The following is a 23043-nucleotide window of genomic DNA, read 5'->3' as shown; positions in this document are numbered from 1 at the left end:
TTGTTGACAATTGCGGTTGTGTGCGAAGAGGAGAGCAGACTGTCGAAATTAGTGTGTCATCGACGTGAATGCCTAGCGGTAGTCTGACCTCCTTCATCCAGGTGGTAAATAAAGTCGCAGAGGATTTTGTAGGGGAGAGGGTTAGACTCCTATCAGTGAAGAAGCGAGAAAGCTCGGAGATATACCCGTTTACTTTCGAGCACAAGTTATCAATTCCATTCCCAGACGCCATTATCGAGCAATCGTCAGCGTAAGAGACAATCGAGATTCCCTCAGGTGGTTGAGGAAGCTTGGGAATATAAAAGTTAAACTCTGTTTTATTTTTCTAGGTTTGCTCGATTTATATCTGAACATAACTGACGAGTATCGACCACTCAGATAATTCGCTGACCACCGTATGCCCGGAAAACCCTATGCCACTGACGCCTCTGTCCCTGTGGACAGACCCTATAGAGGCTGCACGCTTCTTGGGTCTTCCGTTAGTTGAGCTTGACGACGACTGAGATACAAACCGATCTGGGCGGGGTTGTTGTAGCCGCTACAACAACAACAACAATAACAACAGGGAAACCGGGACATTTCAAGGCTGGACCGGGACACCGGGACGAACAGTCTAAAACCGGGACGTATGGCAGCCTTACCTTTGGGATATATGAGAGAGCTATGTTCATTCTATGATTCTATGAATAGAAGGCTTAGATGCCATTTGTATTTAATTGTTAACATTTTAACCCTTTAATCGTTTTGAGGTTCATAAAGCAACCTACGGACCCGACAGCATACCGACGGGCCATACACGGCATTCACAGGGAGTCAGTACATACCTACACCTCTCGAACTGCTAATGCAGTTTTGGGAGCACAACCAACAGACGTGGACGAGACAGAGCTTCGTCTGCCTCGGGAGACTCGGATCACAATAGCACAACTGCCCAGTGCCCGGCATGCGGAGAGACACCCTACGACTAGAGACATCTCTTCGGATGCCCATTAAACCCCACTCAACTAACGCCTCTGTCCCTATGGACAAACCTCATCGAAGCAGCATGCTTCTTGAGTCTCCCGTTAGTTTAGCTTGAAGACAATAATTGAGGCAAAAGCCGATCTAGGAGTGGTTGTGTTAGCCGCTACAACAACAATAACCGTTTTGTTTAAAATATTACTATTTAATGTCCCACCTTCTTTACGCTAAACAAACCGACGCCCATCAGATCCAATCAGATTAAATTGGGATTTAACCGCGAAAATAACTCGGTCCCAGATGTCAGTGGATAGATTAACATACACCTTTTTGCATTGCAACAGCTTGATGAAATTTTTTTTCTGATAAATGTGACATTCTTTTTCACATCGAACACCAAATTTGGTGTCACACTTTCGATCGGATTCAACTTTTTTTTATGGGTTCTATACATGAAAGAAATAATCACGTGTTCGAGGATTTTATTTTTCCATTTTTTTTTCTTCGGAGATATTATCTGTCAAAGTTTGCATTTTTTCGTGATTCTGACTAATCATCTACTTCTTCAAATCGTTATATCTCGGGTTCTGCTCATCGTTTCACTGAAGCTTGACATGTGCTCTAGTTTTACTTAGAAATAGAGAATTATGAAATTTGGTAAAGATGGAATAATTGCCACGCCCTCTACTCTCGTGGGCGGAAACATTAAATTTCATCCGATTTCGATTAGTTTGTAGTCTTTCTTTTATTAGAAAAACCTAAATATAAAATATGGGGAAGATTGGATCACTATAACGTCCAAAACTCACAAAAAATGCGGACCCAGTCATTAAATGTGATGTAATTTTGTTTCCTGCTTTCCACTCTCAGGAAAAAAAGGTTATACTATAAAATGACCTATGTCGAAATACTTGCTTTTTTCCCAATGTTTGGTGAGATTTTTTCGTTGTTCAAAAAACTCTTTTCGCGAAATTATGCAAAAAGAAGCTGAAATTGAAAATTAAAAAAATCAAAAAAATACATATATTTGCATTGTCGCGCGAGAAGAATAGAATTCTCTAAAACATTCGTCTAATTTCAGGACCTTTTTTACTAATAATCTTTAGCATCTACAATTTAAAGTAAATTTTTTTACAAGAAAATAGGGAAGTAACAAATAAATGATGAATATCCTCACCCGAATATTCCACGGCACTTAAGTAATTGATTACATTTGAAAAAGAAACACTTGTTTTAATGGGTTAATCGCCAAAGGCAACTAAACTGATTAGACGATATCGCGCCGATTCTCGTATTTGTTCGGAAATGTATCGTTCGTGAAGAAGAGTTGTGAGTAAATAATGTGAAATTGGGTATTTATGACTTTTACTTTTCCCTCTCTAAGTCCAACCGGTTATTTTATCACCTGTCACCATGACTTTTTTCTACCTGCCTCCATATAGTCGAAACACTGTGTCGTTTTAAAGCTAAAGAAACGGGCTTAACATTTCTATATATAAATGGTCAAGATTGTCCTAAAGCTATTAACAGTTGAAATTTTTTAAGTTGATTTGCAATTGAAGGACTAAAGTTAGCAAAACGCAAATTTTATTGCGGATTCCGACAGAATATCGCTTCGTTAACAACATTTGTTGCACAACTTTTTCAATCAAAGAATATTCTAGAAATGGACGTGGCTATAATAAAACCAAAATTCAAAAATTTTGACCTTAACAGTTGAACTTTTTGAAGTTGATGTGCATAGTGAAGACCAGCAAATTAGGGATCTAAAATTATACCGTCGTAATCCATGTTTAATTCTCTATAAAAAAAACGTGGTTCAAAAAATGGGCGTTTTTCAAGAATTATTTTTAGAATATTTTATGGTGGTTTATTTTGTGAGAATCAAAAATTTTTTGTAATTTGTTTTCGAAAACTTATGTTGAGATATACATATGTATTTAGTAAGGTGGTAAACATCGGGTTTTTGCAAAAAGTAAAATTTTATTGCGGATTCCGATAGAATACCTATCCCGATATAATATTTGCACGGCAAGATTTTTCTCTAAGGGGGCAAAGCCCTAGAAATGGGTGTGGCAATTGCAGGAGAAAAGTTATCAAAGCGCAGATTTTATTGCGGATTTCGCCAGGACATCTATATGAATTGAAAATGTTTTGGAACAAATATTGTTAACGAAGCGACATTCTGCCGAAATCCGCAATAAAATCTGCATTTTGCTAACTTTACTCCTGCAATTGCCACGCCCATTGTCCCGTTTGAGAAAAATCTTGCCGTACAAGTATTACATCTGGAAAGGTATTCTATCGGAATCCGCAATAAAACTTTACTTTTAGCAAAAACCCGATATTTAACACCTTACTAAATACATATATCTCAACATAAGTTTTCGAAAACAAATTACAAAAAATTGTTGATTCTCACAAAATAATTCATCTCATCATAAAGAAAAATATTTTAAAAATAGTTCTTGAAAAACGCCTATTTTTTGAACCACGTTTTTTATAGAGAACTAGCCTTTACCCGCGGGTTTCACCCTACGTCTTTATACAAATACGAAAAATAATTTATGTAAAGATGTTATATTTCATTTCTGCTCTAATTCTACTATAGCAGAATACGGCAGGACAGTTGTATAGCTTGGGTGTTTTGTAATGAAATGTAATAATAACTTTTTGGCACAGCAGGTGTTTTTATTTACATTAAAATATCTCCAATAAATTATATATGTATGCAAGTAATAGTAAATGTTGTTATAGCTGATAAAATATTCCACGCCTTTGGGATGTGCCACGCCCCCTTTTACAGACTCATTTATATATATGTATATATCTTACTAAAAGGGTGACAGGTAATAAGATCAACGGAAATAAGGTCAATTGACTTTATTTCCCACCCTGGTGCGAAATAAAGTCAATTGACATTATTACCTTTTTAAAAACGAAATGAAATCCATTGACATTATTTCTCTTTCAAACATTAAATTTGCTTAGTTTCGCGGCGGCCCGCGTCAGCGCGCTACACCGCGCGCGCCGTGCTCACGCCCCGCGTACCCCGGCCTCCCCTTCCCTGTCTCCCGCCGTGCTGTAACGCAGGTAGATTTAAATTTTGTATACGTTGAAATTAAATTTTTATATATTTTAAACATCGAGGGCTTATATTCAATAAAATACCACCCCCTGTCTGCACACTTTTCACAAAGATGGGATTCTGATATAAAAATCCACCTAAGCTTTAACTGTCATCAGTGATATTAATGCTACCTTATATAACGACAGGTAATAAGTCCCAGATGGTTTCTAAAAACACAAATTAGTTTTTGTGCAAATTGCAGATAGAGGGTATTAATGAATTCAAGCCCTCGATATTTCACATTTTTATATTTGTAAGTTATTAGAAGCAGGGATGCCAACTTGGCTCAAACCGTGCCATTTGTCCCTATTTCACTTCAAATGGCACTTAATTTTTCAATTTGGTACAAAGTGCCATAATGGCACTTTTTTAAAAAAAATTACATTTCAATACATTTTTGTGAAATCCTATGCGTGCACTTCTTTTTCTCAACTAAAATTTTCTAATTTATAAAGGCTCTTCAACTGGTTTATCTTATTTTATCATTGCACTTTTGTTTGGAAAATGTAGCTTTAGTTTATTGCTAAATGTGAATGATTAAAAGGAATGACACCTTTTTTGGCACTTTTATTTTTCTATTTGGCACATTTTGGCACTTTTTTATCCTCAATATGGCACCTCATAACTAAGGAGAGTTGGCAGCCCTGATTGGAAGACTTCTGCTGGGGTTTGGGGCAACAATTTGTCTGCAGTAAAAAAGCATATAATTTGTGTTTCAAAAGTGTGTGAAAACCAATCAATTAAATTATATGATCTCGGTTCCGATATTAAATAATCAATAATTGTTTATACCCGCATTTTGGCACATTGGCTCGTTGAATGTGCCATCTAATAAATAGTGTCGTCATTCTCCTTAGCTGCTTTTAAATGATGTCGTCACAAATTGCTGGCGGAGACATGAATACAGTGTAAGAAAATTCTTTTTCTATAATTGTTTCCTTATAGAAAGGTTGGTTTCTTTTCCACCTTAGACATTCCGAATTCGTTCAAAATATGCAAATTTAAAACACAGAATTATTTCAGTGTTCCTCCGGGGTTTTGAACATGGACTGTTTCATCAATTTAATAGTGTTCGCTTTATTTTTGTGGAAACGAAACATGTTTTGCAAGTTATGGATCATTTCTACACTCTTTCTTCAAATATTTCTCGTATTTCAGCTGTGAGCAGGTGTTTAGTTTTTCGCATCGTGTTTTTACATATTCGTAATTTAAATTTTTTTAATAAAATCAATTGGTGGTAGTTCATGATTGTGTGAGGATTAATACCACAACACTGAGGATTTGGCAAAAACCTTTTCGATCTATTAAAAACAACACTTACGGGGCAATGTTTATTGTAAGAACAACATTTTTTTCTATGTGTCGACATACTTTAAGCATTGTTGACGCTATTTCCATTTGAATGAGGAAATAGCGTCAATGACTTTATTTCCAAATTTATGTTGACTTTATTTCGCTTTTGAAAAGGTAATAATGTCAATTGACTTTATTTCGCACCAGGGTGGGAAATAAAGTCAATTGACCTTATTTCCATTGACCTTATTACCTGTCACCACTAAAAGCACCTACCATAGATATGTCTGCGTACCAAATTTCAAGTTCATGTGACTTACGGCTCCGAAGTTATAGCTGATTAAATATTTCAGGCCTACGGGAGGTGCCACGCCCCCTTTTCCAATTCCGCCCATTTTTTCCCATGAGTATGGAATTAATTTCATTTATCTCGACACCAAGTTCTAGTACTCTACTACAAATATTTTAAGTTAGTTAGTATGGGAGGTGCCACGCCCTTTTTCCAGTACTCCCGATTTTTCTCTATGCCTGTACCCTTCCCGGGGTAAAAAAAATAAGTGTGCAAAGTTTCGTGCGATTCCGTGTCGCGGTTCAAAAGTTATAAGGTAATAAACAAACAGACATTCACATTTATATATATAGATAGATTAAACATGGATTACGATGGTATAATTTTAAATCCCTAATTTACTGGTCTTCATTATGCAAATCAACTTCAAAAAGTTCCACTGTTAATAGCTATGTCTGCTTTAGGACAATCTTGGCCATCTTATATATAGAAATGTTTCTTTAGCTTTAAAATGACATTAAAGTGAACTCTCTACGATGATCAGAACCCGAGATATAACGATTTGAAGAAGTACATGATTAGTCAGAATCACGAAAAAATGCAAACTTTGACAGATCATATCCCCGAAGAAACGAAAGAAAAAAAATTCCTCGAACACGTGTTAGCTTATTTCATGTATAGAACCCACGAAAAAAAATTTGAAGCGAATCGGAGACATGATATATTTTTTTTTACGAAATCCGTCCGACTTAAAAAAGAATGGCTCAAATATTGTTTGTTACGCAGTGTATATGGTCGAAAATCCAACGACCGCAGACAATTCCTCACAGTATGTGGGTGGACAGCCATTTTGCAATAGCTACTGCTGATTGTTTTGGATCTATTTTGATATGTATATGGAGCCATCCTTCTCTCTGCTTGTGGTGTATATATTTTCTTTGGCCCTCCATGTCCTCCGGGACTTTCCAAATTTCCTTGCTTGCATGGAATCCAAATCACGCGAGCGTCAAATCTGGAGCAAGAGTGACCTTAAAAGTAACCTGTAGGATATATGTATGTGAAAGCTTTGTGCATACTATGAATAGAAGGGTTAGGAGCTATACTAAATGCCAAAGGTTTCACATTAAATGCTAATTTGTATTAAATTGTTGACTTTTTAACCCATTAATCGTTTTGAATTAGGCTGGTTTAAATGTCGACAGCTGTTCAAGATAAACACAGTTCATGAGATCCAAGTTTAAATTTGCACTGAAAAACTGGCCCTTAGTGTAAAATTTTTTTTTGGTTTCGAAGAATGGAGTTTCTTTACATTGCTAAAGCTTTAGAGCTAAACTTATGGCGATTTCGTTTCTCAAAAAAGTTGGCAAATAAAAAATTTCAGAAAGCAGTTGCATGAGCAGTAAGACGTTTATGTGTTCAGAAATGCGTTAAGCCAAAGCATCTGTCTCTTTTATTTCTAAACTATAATTGATGGAAATGCCCAATAGGCGCAACCATGGCTAAATGTCGAATTGGGACTTAGATGTGCAAATATGGAATTTCCATCAATTATAGTTTAGAAATAAAAGAGACTGATGCTTTTGCCTGATACATTTCTGAACACAGCCGTTGCTTATAAAGTATCTTTCGAAAGTGGTTTTTATTTCCGAAAAGTGAATTGCAGGTAAAATTTCGGAAAATGCTATTTGGCTGTACACACAGCGAATTAAACAGGGCTATCACGGCATCCACCGTAAAAAATCTATGAACTCTAATCCCTGCTACGAATACGAAAGAATAGCTATCACTGAATCCAACTGAATTCGAAAATATGGTTGCCAGCGCCGAATGTTTTCAGTCGCAATGGCCAAGTGAGCAAGGCACTAGAGTGCCAAAGAAGAGATCCGAGTTCGAGTCCGAGTCCTCGGGCAGCGGTACCTTTTCTTCCGCCTTTATTTAATTTTTGTTTTTTTGTTTTTTATTACATTTGTTTAGTTTTAGATTTTATTCTTAAAAAATATATATATATTTTTTATTTCATTTAATGTGTATGATATTAAAGTATCTAATTGTTGTAAAGCCGATGCCAGATAAAACTTTGTGGCTTTGCCAGCAAAGCGGCAAACACAAAAAAGGTATGCCACAATGAACGCCAAGAAAGAAAACAAATTTGTACTGCTTTTTTACTTGTCGAAATTGCTGTGAATTTTATATGTACATACAAGTCAGTCAATAAAGTTTAGGTACAGAGAATTTTTTACAATACGGGAACTATTTTTTTAATATTTTATTTTTCGATAATTTTTTATAAAAATATGGTTAATTCTACAACAAAAAACCAAAAAATTAGAGTTCCAAACCTTGTGCAAAATTAAAGAAAATTTTGCAAAATTTCATTCAAATATTGCACTTTTTATTTACGCTCTCTAGAAAAAAGTTGAGTATGCAGTTTTTTAGCCCATTCAATTTTAGTAAAACAAAGTGCAAGTTTGAGGTAGCTGGGACTTATCATTGATTTATAGCAATTTTTTTTGTTGAAGGTGTCGCTCATTTTCTCCATATAAAATAATGTTTGATACATTTTTTATATGGAAAAAATGTGCGACACCTTCAACAAAAAAATTCCCCAAAAAAATTAGCGAAAAATAAAATATTTAAAAAATAGTTGCCCATATTGTAAAAAATTCGCTGTACCTAAACTTTATTGACTGACTGTATATTTAGCTTTAAGAATATCTGCAATGTAATTCAATTTTATGTTTCTGCATGAAAACTCGAATTTGGACGAAACAAAATAAATAATAAACCGGCTGATCAACGCTCTCAAAAAAGAGGGAAGTTGGCCATATTTTCGCTTCGCGCTGCAGCTGCAACGATCTATGTGGCATGCTTTGTGCATTTTCATGCTTTAAACCAGAGGTCCCAAACTTTTTTTTCCTTGTAGACCCCTTTCAAAAACTTACTGGTTTCTGTGGACCCCCTGCTGATACATTTATAAATATAACAATGTAAACTGTAACAATGTAAATTTGCATCGCGGGTGAATTCAAAAACTAAACTCTGAGTGGCCAAAATAAAAGTAAAATATTTTCTTGTGTTCTATTTATAAAAATAATGTGATTACACACTTGTAGGTTTTAAAAAATAGAGCACGTAAATATATCAAAATACTCTCTCGCTCGGAAGAGTTATATTTTTTAAGAGCACTGCGAGCGCTAGCGTTATCTTTACCATAAACTCATCAAAAGTTCGGCTCACTCATGACTTTGCACGTGGAGTATATGTAAAATAGTTTATTATGTTAATGGCATCATTTTTATTTTTATCGCTCCGAGTTTTAAGGTGAGGCGAAAAATATTTATCACATTTTTAAAACAAAAAACTTAAAACATCAAAACGGCTAAGCTTTTGACGCCAAACTTTTAATTCAGAAACTGACAATAGAGAAAAGAACGAGTTTAAAAAAATCTATGACAAATAACCAATCAAGCAAGAAGCACAAAAAGTGTTCCACCGTCTCATCTTCTTCAAGGCAAGATGGGCAAATGGACTTGTCATTTACGCCTATCACAGTCAGGTGTTTGTGCCACGTGAAGTGACCAGTCAGCAGTCCAACAAGTTGTCTGCAGTGTCGTGTGCTCAGTGAGAGCAAAAAATTGCATAGACCTTGTGAGATTGAAGGCAACATGAGTTTTGCCCACCTGCATCCCCTCGATGCCTCTCAGTCATTTCTGAGCGAAGTGTTCACCCAGTTTCTGATGGTGGCTTCGATTGCCGAAGGTGGGAGTGCTAAAACTGGTTGCGGACCGAGGAATGCCTGGTCTGAGCCAACTCTGGTCAAACGATCAGATGTCTCATAACCAGGTACTCCAGAGTGACCTGGCACCCAGAGTAAAACAACCTCGTTATGTTCACCATCATATTTTAGTCGAGACTTGCATTGCCGAACTAGTTTGGAAATACTTAAATAGAGGGCTGGTCAGTGCCTTAAGTGCAGCTTGGTTGTCACTGCAGTCACGTAAACTCCTTCCCCTCCACCTATGTTCCACCACGTAGTCCATGGCTTTGGGTATTGCAATTACCTTAGCCTGGAAGACCGAAGCATATTCCCCTACAGAAGAGTCAAGCTCATCTCCATTAACCTCGAAAAAGACCCCAGATCATGACCCAGAGTCAGTTTTGTAGCCATCAGTGAAGTTTCGACAATGTGTAAGTACGGTCTCAGCGATGGAATCAAACCAGCATTCAGTCTCAGGGAACTCAACATTATAGAATCTCTTGAACAAAGGTAATGGTGGCGTACTATCCTGTAGCATTGAGAAGACACAAGTGCTTAAAACTCTGCCCCCAGCAATTGTCGCCGGGCCCCACTCATTGTAATACCAGCTTCCGGTTCTTGTTAGTCTGCAGGTGGCCTTTAATACTTCCCCACGTATGAACCCTGCAAACCAAATTTCCCGAAATCTTAAGGAAATCGTTAGGAGTATCTCATTTCCGTAACGATTTTTTTACGAATTTTCAAAGAAAATTACATGAAGTGGTTGACACGAACTCGTAAAGAAATTTCTGTACGAAAAATAAAGAAAATTCCGGAAAAATTCTGAAAGATATTCGTCACATAGCAGCATTATTTTCGTTGCTTCATAGATTTTCTTCCGAAATTTCGTAAAAGAATGGAAGTGTGCGTAATTTATTTCATTTTAGAAAATTCGGCAAAAAATCGAATTAAATCTTAACGAATTCTTTAAAATTTCTTTACAATGCAGAATACTCTGAAAAAATGGTTTGCAGGGAAAACACAAAGTGACGGCAAGTGCAGCAGTGCGTAAAAAGCACTATACATCACTCAAAAAAATTAAAGTTAAATAAAGAGGATATCAAGCAATCATTTTGGTTATTTATATCGAAACCAGATACATTTTCGTGGACCCCCAATTACTACAACTCATGGACCCCCATTTTTTTCCACGTCACCGTGGACCCCCGTCGAGTCTTCCGTGGACCCCTGGGGGTCCACCTGGACCACTTTGGGAATCACTGCTTTAAACTAATATTTCCTCGCTTCATAAAAAAATATTCATTTATTAAATTGCGTCCAACAGATCAATGTATGTGCATACATATCGTTGATGAAATGTAGAAAGGCCCTAACTGAAATTTTTTTCGAAATTTAAAATATCTTGTTGCAGCCAAGACACTCAGCCGCCTCTGTGCAGCAAAAAATGTGCGCCCAACAATGCAAGGAAAGATTAACGAGGAAAATATGCAATCACAACAGACGGCCAATTTATTCGCCACTCTACTCTCACACCTGCTCTCTGAGAGCACTCCTAAACAAACCCACATACCTTAGCAGTGGATCTACATTCCCACGACAGCCGGTTCTACTTACCGGAATGACTCGGGTTTTACCCGACCAAGGGCTGTTGTTTCGGCGATCTAACCCCATTTAGGTCGGTGAAATATCTCGGAAGTTGTTCGTCCAAAGGGCTACATTTGCTAGGTACTCTTCTGCTGGCATCGAGTCAAACCCAGGGCCAGAAACTTCCACCTGCTGTGTATGCCAGAGACGATTACACCACAACTCCACCTCAGTCAAGTGCAATGCTTTCGCCGGGTGGAGTCACCTCAGAGTCTGCTCTGGCCTACGGACTAATCGGCAGTGGACCACATCATTTGTGGCCCCCTGCTGCTCAAACAGAGCATCCTCCAAACCCCAGTCCACCTGAGCAGCTCAACACAAACACCACAGCACCACAACACAACAACATAATAGATCACACCACAACCACACAACAGACACAACTGCACCACCACCACAACCACACAACAGACACAACCGCACCACACGCCGCTCCCAACAACTCCTGGTTCCTCCTACAATCTGCACGGTGTGCCAGACCAGGATATTCCGTAACGTGACATCAGTCAAGTGCAATACCTGCCTTGGCTGGTGCCACTTTAGGGCATGTTCAGGTCTGCGCACCACGCGAGATAGGACGAAGAACTTCGAGGGCCCGTGTTGCGCTGCACAATTGCGAAGCCACCCACCACCACAGGGCGGCACCCTCCACAGCAGCGCACACAGCCAATGGCGGTAAGGCAACAAACATCCCTCACCCCCCACATATCAACACGTCTCCCGAACCACACGAAGCTCCTTCAAATTCAACTGTAAAGGACTTCAGAGCAAGATCGAGGAGATAACCGTCATTATGGGAAGGCATGGAATATTAATAGTTGCGGTCCAAGAGACGAAGTTGGCACAGCAATTCAACATTGATGAATTGCGCCGCATACAATATGCACCGTCGAGATCGCGAGCGAGATAAGGATGGTGGCTTAGCGTTCATCACGCCCAACACCGTGCAGTATCGTCTCATCGAAGCAGACATCGACCGCACGGATACCTCTGTCCCCAGCTGCGCGGCAGGATATCACCCTGAAATAGGTGCGCTTCTCAGAGCTCAAAACCGTATGGTTGACTTTAATGCCCACCACGATCTTAGGCATTCAAGCCTGTCAAACGATCGTAGGGGAACAGACTTGGCTGAACGACGACGCACCCACCAGGATTATGGGCAGCTGCTGCAGTTCGCCAGACATAACAATAGTCAGCGCTGGTCTGATAAATAGCGTATCATGGCGACCTATGCGGATCTTGGCATCAGACCATCTGCCCATAGTCATCTCGATCGATAAACCAGTCGACTTTGCTTCCGCGGAACACCGGACCTATATCTAACTTTACTGAAGTTGATGGAAAGGCTTCGCTGAATTTACTGAAAGCACCTTCTCTGCGCTCCCTACACCAACCGACGGCCACCTCTGTGAACGTAAGTTCCGCAGGGTTGTCACAGCTGCTGCAGCTCGCTTCGTACCAGCAGGATGCACAACGGACCCCCGTCCAAACTTCCCTGCTGAAGTGGCTGTTCTAGCCGATGAGCGTGATAGCCTTCGTCAGGCCGATCCCGGAAATCCCCGTATCAGGGATCTCAACTCGGAGATTCAGCAACTTGTGAACGTACATAAGCGGAAGAAGTGGGAAGAGCATCTGAAGACCTGCAACTTCGCCTCTGGTGTGAGTAAGCTTTGGTAAACCGACTAATCATGACCACAGAGTTGAAATAAATTTTGGCGACCACGCTTCGTCAGACCCGGAGCGATGTGCGAGCTATTTTAGCCGACAATTCTTACTGCATCCTCCGGTGGATAAAGCCAAAGCGTCGAGTAACCAGACGGCTGCATAAACTGCCAACACCTAGTGCGCCTCTTGTTTACACCAGCGGTGAGGTAAGGGTAGCCATCGGAGAGGCGAAAGCCTCCAAAGCCATTGGACCCGACGGAATATGCATGCTGATGCTGAAAAATTTGGGTCCTACGGGAGTAGCGTACCTAACGGAGGTCCTCAATTTGTCAATGGCCACTCTCGTAATTCCAGACATCTCCTGACCCCAGCGAAGCATCAGCATGGATTCCGTAAAGTGCACAGCACAACAACAGCACTTAACGCCATAAATACCCAGATAACTCGTGGCCTAAACCGAAAGCGCCCCTGTGAGAGAACCATTTTAGTAGCGCTGGACCTGTCTAAGGCGTTCGGCACTGTCAGCCATTCAACGCTACTAGAAGACGGCCTCTATGTCTCTCTCTCCCACAGGGACTCAAACGGTGGTCGGCGAATTATCTGAGTAGTCGTCACTCGTCAGTAACTTTTAGACAAATCGAGCAAACCGAGGAAAATAAAACAGGGGGCTCCACAGGGTGGTGTCCTTTCTCCACCACTGTTTAACTTTTACATTTCAAAGCTCCCTCAACCACTAGAGGGAGTCTCGATAGTCTCTTATGCTGACGATTGATCGATCACGGCATCCGGGAATGGAATTGATGACTTGAGCTCGAAAGTAAACGGTTAGCTCGCCGAGTTTTCTCGCTTCTTCACTGCACGGAGCCTAACCCTTTCCCCTACAAAATGCTCAGGCACACTTTTTACCACCTAGACGAAGGAGGTCAGACTTCAACTGGGAATTCACGGCGATGATACACCAATTCCGACGGTGAACAACCCGAAGATACTCGGAGTAACATTCGATAGTCTGCTCTCCTTCTCGGCGCACACAACCGCGATTGTCAACAAAGTAGAAAGCCGCAACAAAGTCATCAAGTCGCTAGCCGACAACACTTGGGGCAAAGACAAAGAAACGTTGCTGGCAACGTACAAGGCATCTGGCCGGCCGGTTCTGAACTACGCAGCGCCCGTGTGGTCACCGGGGAGTAGTAGGACGCAGTGGATGAAGCTGCAGACTTGCCAGAACACGGCACTCAGGACAGCGATAGGAACAGACAACTCCTTGCAGAAGAGCCTTCGCCCAGGCACGTCAGGAGGCATCTCTACGAACTGACGGACGAAGTCCAGAGGTTCATCAAACAACCTCTGGACCCGACAGCTTATCGACAGGCCTTGAACGGCATTCACAGAGAGGCTGTCTCGAGTTATGTAGACTTCCGACCTGTGAATGCCGTTCTAGGCACACATCCACCAGACGTGGACAAGACAGAACTTCGTCTGCATAGGGAGCCTCGGACCACAACAGCCCAACTGCGTTCTGGTTACTGCAGCAGGTTGAACTCATACCTGAGCAGATTAAACGAAGATGTTCTCAATGAATGCCCGGAATGCAGAGTCGCCCCATGAGTCACAGCATCTCTTCGTATGCCCTCTAAATCCCACCACGCTAACGTTCGTAGAGCTTGACGACAACGATTGGAGGGACTTACCTATCTGGGCGGGGTTGTTGTAGCCGCTACAACAACAACAACTGACGGACGAAGTCCAGAGGTTCACAAGGCTTACCGACAGGCCCAGAACGGCATTCACAGGGCGTCAGTCTCGACTTATGTAGACTCCAGTAGCTCGTTTCTGTAACAATTCTCTACCAAAGCGAATTGAGATATGAATTCGCCGCCTTGTTCTCTACTGCTAATGACTATTAGAGAATGACGTATATTCTCTACCAGTAGAGAAATAATCGGTAGAGAAGAGTTACAGAAACTGGCTACAGACCTGTGAATGCCGTTCTAGGCACACAACCACCTGGCATCGGCGAGACGGAGCTTCGTCTGACTCGGGAGACTAGAACCACAATAGCCCAACTTCACTCTGGCTACTGCAGCAGGTTAAACTCATACCTGAGCAGAATAGATGCAGATGTGCCAAATAAGTGTCCGGAGTGCGGAGAGACACCCCACGACTCGAAAAATCTCTTCCTATGCACGGATACCCAGACCCAACTAACGCCTCTGTTCCTGTGGACAGACCCTATAGAGGCTGCACGCTTCTTGAGTATTCCGTTAGTTGAGCTTGACCACAACGACTGAAATACTAACCGATCTGGGCGGGGTTGTTTTAGCCGCAACAACAACAACAGCAGTGGAACAACATTTCCCGCTCATTAAGTACCGCCGCCGCATTTAAGCGAGCCCCGAACAGCTGGTACGTGAGGAATGTCAAAAAGCTGCAGAGACAAAAGATGCCGCCTACAGGGCCACGCTGCGATCGGGTGCAACGCGAGATATGTGGGACCGTTATAGGGAACAATAAGGTTTCAAGACCAGGGCGAACTCCTGTCAGAACAACAATGGCGACCTAGTGACCGATATCCAGAGCGTACTTAAATTATGGAGGCAACCGCTTTTCCACACTACTGAATGGTAGCAGCGCTGAAAGTAGTGGAGAAGACGAACCCGAGCCGCCAGTCCACGACGATGGAGTCGATGTCCCACCGCCTGTCTATGACGAGGTACGAATAGCGATTACGCGGCTGAAAAACAACAAAGCGGCTGGAGCTGGCGGCCTGCCAGCCGAGCTATTCAAGTACGGCGGCGAATAGCTGATAAGGTGCATGCACCAACTCTTATGCAGAGTATGGTCAGATGAACGCATGCCAGACAACTGAAATTTAAGTGTGCTCTGCGCAATCCACAAGAAAGGCGATCCCGCCATACGCGCCAACTACGGCGGGATCAGCTACATAGGCTACAAGATCTTATCGACTGTATTGTGTGAAAGACTGAAGCTCACCGTCAACAATCTGATTGGGCCTTATCAGTGCGGATTTAGACCTTGAAAATCCACCACAGAGCAGGTATTCACAATACGCCAAATCTTGGAAAAGACCCGCGACCACCTATTTGTCGATTTTAAAGCTGCTTTGGTCACCACGAAAAAAAAGTTGTCTTTATGCCGCGATGTCTGAATTGGGTATTGCCGCGAAACTAATACGGAAAAATGACGTTGAGCAATACCACTAGCTCCGTCAGAATTGGGAAGGATCTCTCCGAGCCGTTTGATACCAGAGGATTCAAACAAGGTGACTCCCTTTCGTGTGATTTCTTTAACCTGAAGTTGGAGAAGATAATAAGAGCCACAGAACTGAATCGCTCTCGACCTTATCAGTAAAAACAAAAACTACATCTGTTCTGCCTTCTCGGGACTAGATAGAGAAGCAAAGCGAATGGGTCTCGTGGTGAACGAGGACAAAACGAAGTATCTTCTGTCATCACACAAACAGTCAGAGAATACTCTGTAGACTAGCCAGAACATGGCACTTAGGACAGCGACAGGATGCCTCTTGATGTCGCCGCATCACCACCCGCACGAGGAGGCCCACATGCTCCCTGTTAAGGAGCATAACATAATGCTCTGCAAGCAGTTCCTGGTTGACAACGGCTCTCTTCTGTAGCAGTGGCCATAGTGAAATAATAGGTTTGTTCGTCGAGCAAAAAATTTGTACAAATTTGTACGAATTATCATGATTTTTGCCCAAATCGCGTTCGTGCAGACCAAAAAATTATCCATCACTCCAAAACTGAGAGCGCAAAGTGAAAATTCTCCTGAGAGAATTTGCAAATTGAATAAATAAGTTCGTTAAATTTAAAAGCTTATAAACACGAGCGTTTTTTTTTATGAAGAAAGGAAGTAAATACTTGTTGATATAATTAATTTAGTTAATTCCAATGGCGCATATTCATAGTCATATTTAGTACTCAACTAAGTCGAAACTATTCTAAGTCACTACTAAAGCTATTCATAGTCGCCTTAGTTTCGACTTTTCTGGCTAAGTATCAACTTAAAATTTAGTTTCGGCTGCAGCTGCAACTAAGTCGTAACTAGGAAGAAGATATATTTTATCAAATTAAGGGAAAACAGACGAAATATGTAAAAATTAAGTTGGTAGAGGGTGACTTTGATAATATTGAATAATCTCCCATTAAAATTTACAAAGATCGATCCATTTTAATCGGAAGATGAAATTTAATGCGTATTACAATTCGAATAAAGCTACATCATAATTGGAATAATTTAGATAAATTCTCAAATAATAAGTCAGTTTCACGCTAATTCTTTTAAAGTAAATTTGTGCATAACATTTAGATATCTACTATTTGCATGTTTCACAGCATGCTTTCGATAAACATCGACTTCACATCACTGCGGTTGTTCTGGCTATTTCACACAATTAACAAGAAAATGATACCTTATTCTTTTGCATAATCATGCAATGAAAATAAAAATTACATAAACGGATGATCAAAGTTGACATTATTTAATAAAAATGTAATTTTTCCAAAATATCGTAAAGAAAAATCGATACATTTTCACACTCGTTTTGCTATATCGTAAACTAAGTCGAACCTACTTAGTAGAAGTTTGAAATGCGACTATGAATAGAGGTAGATTTTAAGTTGGTACTTAAATTTAAGTTGCAACTTTGTTAGTTTCGACTTAGTTGCTGGACTATGAATACGCGCCAATGATTTGAACTTAACTCGGGTGAAAAAATTTGTATTCGCAATAGGAATGCAATTGCAACGAGAGTCGATTTAACACTAGAGTACACGCGCGGCCTACTATAGTAGACCACCGTAACATTTTTGTTGATACCTTGACAGTTTTGTATGTTATAGCGACGCGGTTCCAGGAAAGCCTTCTGCATTAAATTTGTCGACGAGTGAATACCGCGCTTGACTTCCACGCGTATGCACTTTTGTTATTGTACAACAAAATACACTACAGAAAAATTATTTTTAACCAGATAACCTCCTTGCAAACCAAAGTTCCCGAAATCTTAAGGAAATCGTTAGGAGTATCTGATTTCTGTAACGATTTTTTTACGAATTTTCAAAGAAAATTATATGAAGGGGTTGACACGAACTCGTAAAGAAATTTCTGTACGAAAAATAAAGAAAATTCTGGAAAAATGCTGAAAGATATTCTTCACATAGCAGCATTATTTTCGTTGCTTCACAGATTTTCTTCCGAAATTTCGTAAAATAATGGAAGTGTGCGTAATTTATTTAATTTTAGAAAATTCGACAAAAAATCGAATTAAATCTTAACGAATTCTTTAAAATTTCTTTACAATGCAGAATACTCTGAAAAAATGGTTTGCAGGGCTAATAACCAGGCAAGTGTGAACAACCACTATATTTTTTTGGCCTTATTCATAAAAAATGAAGTAGGTTTAAAGAGCTTTATAAATTGAGGTTTTCATACATTTTTTAATTTATAAACCTTTTATAAAGCTACTTTATTTTTTATGAATATGGCCATTTAACTATAAATTTCATTTAAATGTTATCTAAAAAACCATTTAATATTTTAAAATGGTCTACTATAGGCCACGCGTGCATTGGTGTAAAAAAAGAGCGCGTGCACTCTAGTGTTAAGAAACCCGACAGCTAGTACGATAAAGGAATTGAAATGTATGTTAAAGAAAGCCAGAACCACAGTATACAGTAAACCAACCATTGACAATATGCTTATTTGAAAATTAATACATGAATACATTGTGAATGTATAAGATTTTTTTGTCATTAACCCATAGGCAACGACTGTCGGGTCTACGTAACCGGAACGACCCAGATTTATATCTGGCCAAGGATTGTCACTCCAGCAACACTCCCCAAAAAGTCTTTGGGGAATTTGTATGCTGCTACAACAACAACAACAACAACTGATGCAAAAGTACCCACAAATATTTGTTGATATATTTGAAATGTAAATTTGAACAGCGAAATTCGTAAAAAAAAATAATAATAAAACCAAAATATTTTTAATTACTATGTGGAGGTGAGCGTGGTTATTGGCAGATTTCGCCAAAATTTAACACTAACCTAAATTATACCAAATGCAACTTCGACACCGACTTTCGTTAAAATATCTAAATTTTGTTCGAGTTAGCGTGTTTACAAACAGAGAGGGCTGAACCAATTCATCTCGTCATTCTGAATATTTTGATATATGTAAACGCGCTTTCTTATCTGCATAAACCGTCTTTACTTTCATTAATTCAAGCATTATCCTCTTTCAAATGTGAATAAGCGGCTAAACAAATACATACAAATTTCGTGCATTTGAAAATTAGAGAGTTCTCTAACTAATACTTGTTTTACCGCCTAATCGATGGGACAATTTTACAAAGTCAGCCCACAATTATTCACTCAAAGTTGTGTTCGGAACACGGTTTGACTTATGTAGGAACTGCATCAGGTCATAATCGCTTGCGCTTCAGGCTTGATTTGCTTGGAATTTTGTTTTTCTCGTTATTTTATTTTATGTGACTTGAAAATATTTTTCACTATAAGAAAATATTTAAATTGGATTTCATTTGGGTTAACGAAAACGACGACTGTGAAAAAATATCAACCAATACATTCAAACAAAATGTCAAATAAGCATATTTACATTTTTTGTTTTGGCTATCTGGATTACTGCATACTGTGGTCAGAGCAACAAGAACTATACGTGTATATCCCGTTTTTGTCCATCTTAAAGAATTTTAAAAATTCTATAAAAATTTATTATGTTTGAAATGCAACCGTGGACACCAGCTGGCAGGGAAACTTTCAAATTCCCACAAATTTGCGTTCGTGCAGAAATTTGCAAGTTTCTCAACATGAGAGAGAATTTGAAAGAAATTTTTTCTTACTTTCTGATATTTTGAGTGTTGGATAATTCTTGCTGGATTTTCGACGAGCAAACCTAATAAGTTGAAGTGTCAGTAAAAATTTTTTGTCAACGATACAGGATTGGGCTATAAAGATTATTTTATTCAAACTTTCAATACTAGAATCGTTTGACAGTACTTGCAACAAAATTAAAAATTGCTAATGCAGCAAGAGCAATTTGAAATAATTTTCGAAATCGATTTGCGTTTTATCACACCTTGCAACTTTTATTTCTGAAACTGATTTACAAAGTGACAAGGACTTTCTGCATGTTCACACGGGGAAATAAAATTTACCTTTCTCAATTTGACAGCGAATGACACGCTCTAATACAACATAAATAACAAATTTACAATTAAGTGAAAAACGTCTGTAGTCCAATTGGTTATGACCGCAAAGTTATATTACAGTAATCAGGGCTGTAACTGGATCCATGGTAGTCCGATTTTTCGCGAAATCTAGGAAAATGCAATCACGGAATCCGTATAGCTACAAAAGTAGCATATTCTTTAAATGCATACGTCAGTCAATGCATCAATTCTGATTCATAGAGCGTGTGTGAATCGGTAACAAAGTTCGCTGCGAGTAAATTTTTGACAAGTATGAGGTGAATAAAATTTCACTAGCTCATGAGTCTAAATTGACAAATGCATATAAAATTTTGACAAACGCAGGCTGTTAATGGCTGCGTTTCTTTATACATTCCGGATAATCCAATTTCACAGCCGGAATAAACAGAATGCGTTTGAAATATAAGTCAACATATCAGGAACGTTCTAAAGAATAAATAAACAAAAAAGTTTATTCCAAACGTTCAGAATGAATAAAGAAATGCAGCCAATATGTATAATTTTTCTGCTTCAAATGTAAGCAAAAACAATAAAATATTTGGAAATCGAGTTTCTGGTGGCAAAATTAAGAAGTATTACACTACTTTAAATATTTTTGGTAAATAAATTGCTTTAATGTTTCAAACGCTTTAATTGATTAAATTAAATGGATCAAAAGCTTAAATTGATGAATTACAATCAATGATGGTAGATGTTTACTTAAAACACTCATTTCACTTCATTTTATATTTTATTCTGCGGTTGTCAAAAATTTACTGTTGTCAAATGATTTATTTTCTGTCGTTTCAAGCATTTTAAAACCATATACAAATTAAAATAGAAAAATTAAATTCTTCACAATTGTTGTTTGAGATTAAAAATAAGAATGTAAGTTTGAGTTTTGAATTTGAAAATTATATTGCTTGAAAACGTCAGACTGCCTCTCAATGGTTTTACCTTGTAATGTTTTTATCATGGAATCTGCGATAGCCCGGAATAAACGTTGTATTCTTACCAAGGCGAACCTATACAAGGTGTTGTTATAGGATCCGCTGATTTCACGGGCAATTTGTACCTTTTGCCAAAATGATGTGTTTGTCGTAATTTTGTTTTGCACTGATTGTCCATGTTCGTATAATTTGTTATTGTAATTTTTGTTTTTGTTCTGTTAACACCGCCTTTTATAAATTCGCCTTGATTCTTACCTTTCGCGTTCTCTTTCTCTCTCACGCTCACGTTCTCTTTCCCGTTCACGCTCCTTTTCACGTTCACGTTCTCTTTCCCGTTCTCGTTCTCGTTCTCGTTCACGCTCACGCTCTCTCTCACGTTCCTTTTCACGTTCCCTCTCTCGTTCCCGTTCTCGTTCCCTATGTTCTCGATCACGCTCTCTTTCTCTTGAACGAGATTTACTCCTTCTCCTTCTGCTGTCTCGATCTTTTTCTTTTCTATTAGGTGACAAACTGTTCGATTGGCGACCCCTGCTAATCACTACTTTCTCCACTTTGTTAAAGGGGTTTTCTCTTTGCTCATCTGCATCCCAATCTTCTTCACTAATATCGTCCTTCATTGTATCAGATACATTTCTTTCCCTATCCCTATCTCTTTCTTTCTCAAGTTCCCTGTCCTTCTCCTTGTCTTTTTCTTTTTCTTTGTCCTTTTCCTTCTCCTTTTCTCTCATTTTCTCCTTCTCTTTCTCCTTCCGATTTTCATCGGCCTCCGCTCTTTTCCTAAATTTCCCAATTTCGGTACTAATTAAGTTCCTTTTTTCTTCTTCCAAATTTGTTTCGTGAAGAACTTTTGTTATTTTATCTTCTATGCGAACAGCTTTGTTCTTATTTATTCTGCCGCCATATACATCTCGAGAATTTCCGTCAAACTCATCAAATTCGTGCTTATGATCACCAAGTATTTTTCTCATTTGATTGAGAACGAAGTCATCTTCAGACTTTTCATCCACCGCTGACACATTAATACCATTCTTTAATTCTTCTTCCTTAAAGTTGTCTAACAGAAGTTTATTTTTTGCATCCACTTTAGCGACAAGTTTTTTCCCGTCTATATCAAGTTCACTGAGAAGACGAACAGCCCGCATTCCAGCATTGGGTCCACTGTTTATATACAAGCGACAATTAACAATTTTTAGTTTATTAACCAAAATTTGGGTCTTACTCATATTCGCAGAAACCAAAGGTAGACACTCGTTTCCAATTAACCACCACCCCACATGCGGACAAAATTCTTTTAATTAAGGCTTCAGGCACACGTTCGCTTATATTTCCTACAATATGTGGACAAGTGTATATTACGAATTTCCTAGGATGCAGAGTAGTACATACCAACAAAAACCGTAATTATCGGACCTCGAAATTGAGGAACCGGGTCGGGTAAACGCTGATAGACTGTGGGTTGAGAGCTGATAGTGGCGGAGGTTCTATAACTTCTTGGTGCTGAAGGTACTGGCGGCATCATCTACTCAGAAAATATAATTTTAACACTAAAACTAGATATATTTCCGATAACTTACATGAGGAGGAGGTATATTTGGGTTCATGTATGGTGGTATAGGTGCACGAGATGGATAAGACATAATTAGTGTCTCTCTTAAAACAAATTTTTCTCAATAATCGAAGTTGTTCGTGAGTACCAACGCAAAACTTTGTAATAGCCCAATGTAGTATCGAAAATAATTCGCTACTCAATTTCGGCAAATGAATTGTTCACCACAAATTTCGATAATTCCAAATTTAAGCATTTGCCACACACTTTCTGTCTTACCTAGAGCTGTAGCAAACCGTATGTATTCGTTACTTAGTAGCAGGTACAACCCCTGACTTGAAGTACCGAGTCGTTACTCACTTAATAATCTTGTTATCTTACGGCGCGTTTACATTAGACAATGCTGTCAAGACAAAAAAGAAATACTTATTAGTTGTCAAATACTGATAAAAGTCTCCGTGGCGTAGGCGTCCTGACAATAGTTATGACAGTTCATTTTGAGCAAAATGTCGGACGTGACCGTTGTATTATAATACGTATTTCGCGCGAGCTATATA

General features: G+C 39.1%; 1 protein-coding gene across 2 annotated transcripts in view; it reads right to left on the bottom strand.

Annotated features, from left to right (window-relative positions):
* Window positions 1-22793, bottom strand: part of LOC118734179 (RNA-binding protein 25) — a 51782-nt gene extending 28989 nt beyond the window's left edge. Inside the window, exons 1-4 of one of the 2 annotated variants that reach the window (XM_036463899.1) lie at window positions 22515-22793; window positions 22327-22459; window positions 22160-22268; window positions 21196-22098 (exon numbers count right to left, since the gene is read on the bottom strand). In XM_036463899.1, coding sequence (XP_036319792.1) covers window positions 21196-22098; window positions 22160-22268; window positions 22327-22459; window positions 22515-22577 — 1208 coding nt within the window. In that variant the 5' untranslated portion in view covers window positions 22578-22793. The remainder of the gene's footprint in view (window positions 1-21195; window positions 22099-22159; window positions 22269-22326; window positions 22460-22514) is intronic. The other variant, XM_036463898.1, reaches the window with a different exon arrangement.
* Window positions 22794-23043: the final 250 nt, after the last annotated feature.

This window comes from Rhagoletis pomonella, unplaced genomic scaffold (assembly GCF_013731165.1).
Source record: "Rhagoletis pomonella isolate Grant_MI unplaced genomic scaffold, Rhpom_1.0 Rhpom_scaffold_00002, whole genome shotgun sequence".
NCBI lineage: Eukaryota > Metazoa > Arthropoda > Insecta > Diptera > Tephritidae > Rhagoletis > Rhagoletis pomonella.
Note: the sequence above shows the minus strand (reverse complement) of the source record. Positions and strands in the feature narration are given on the sequence as shown.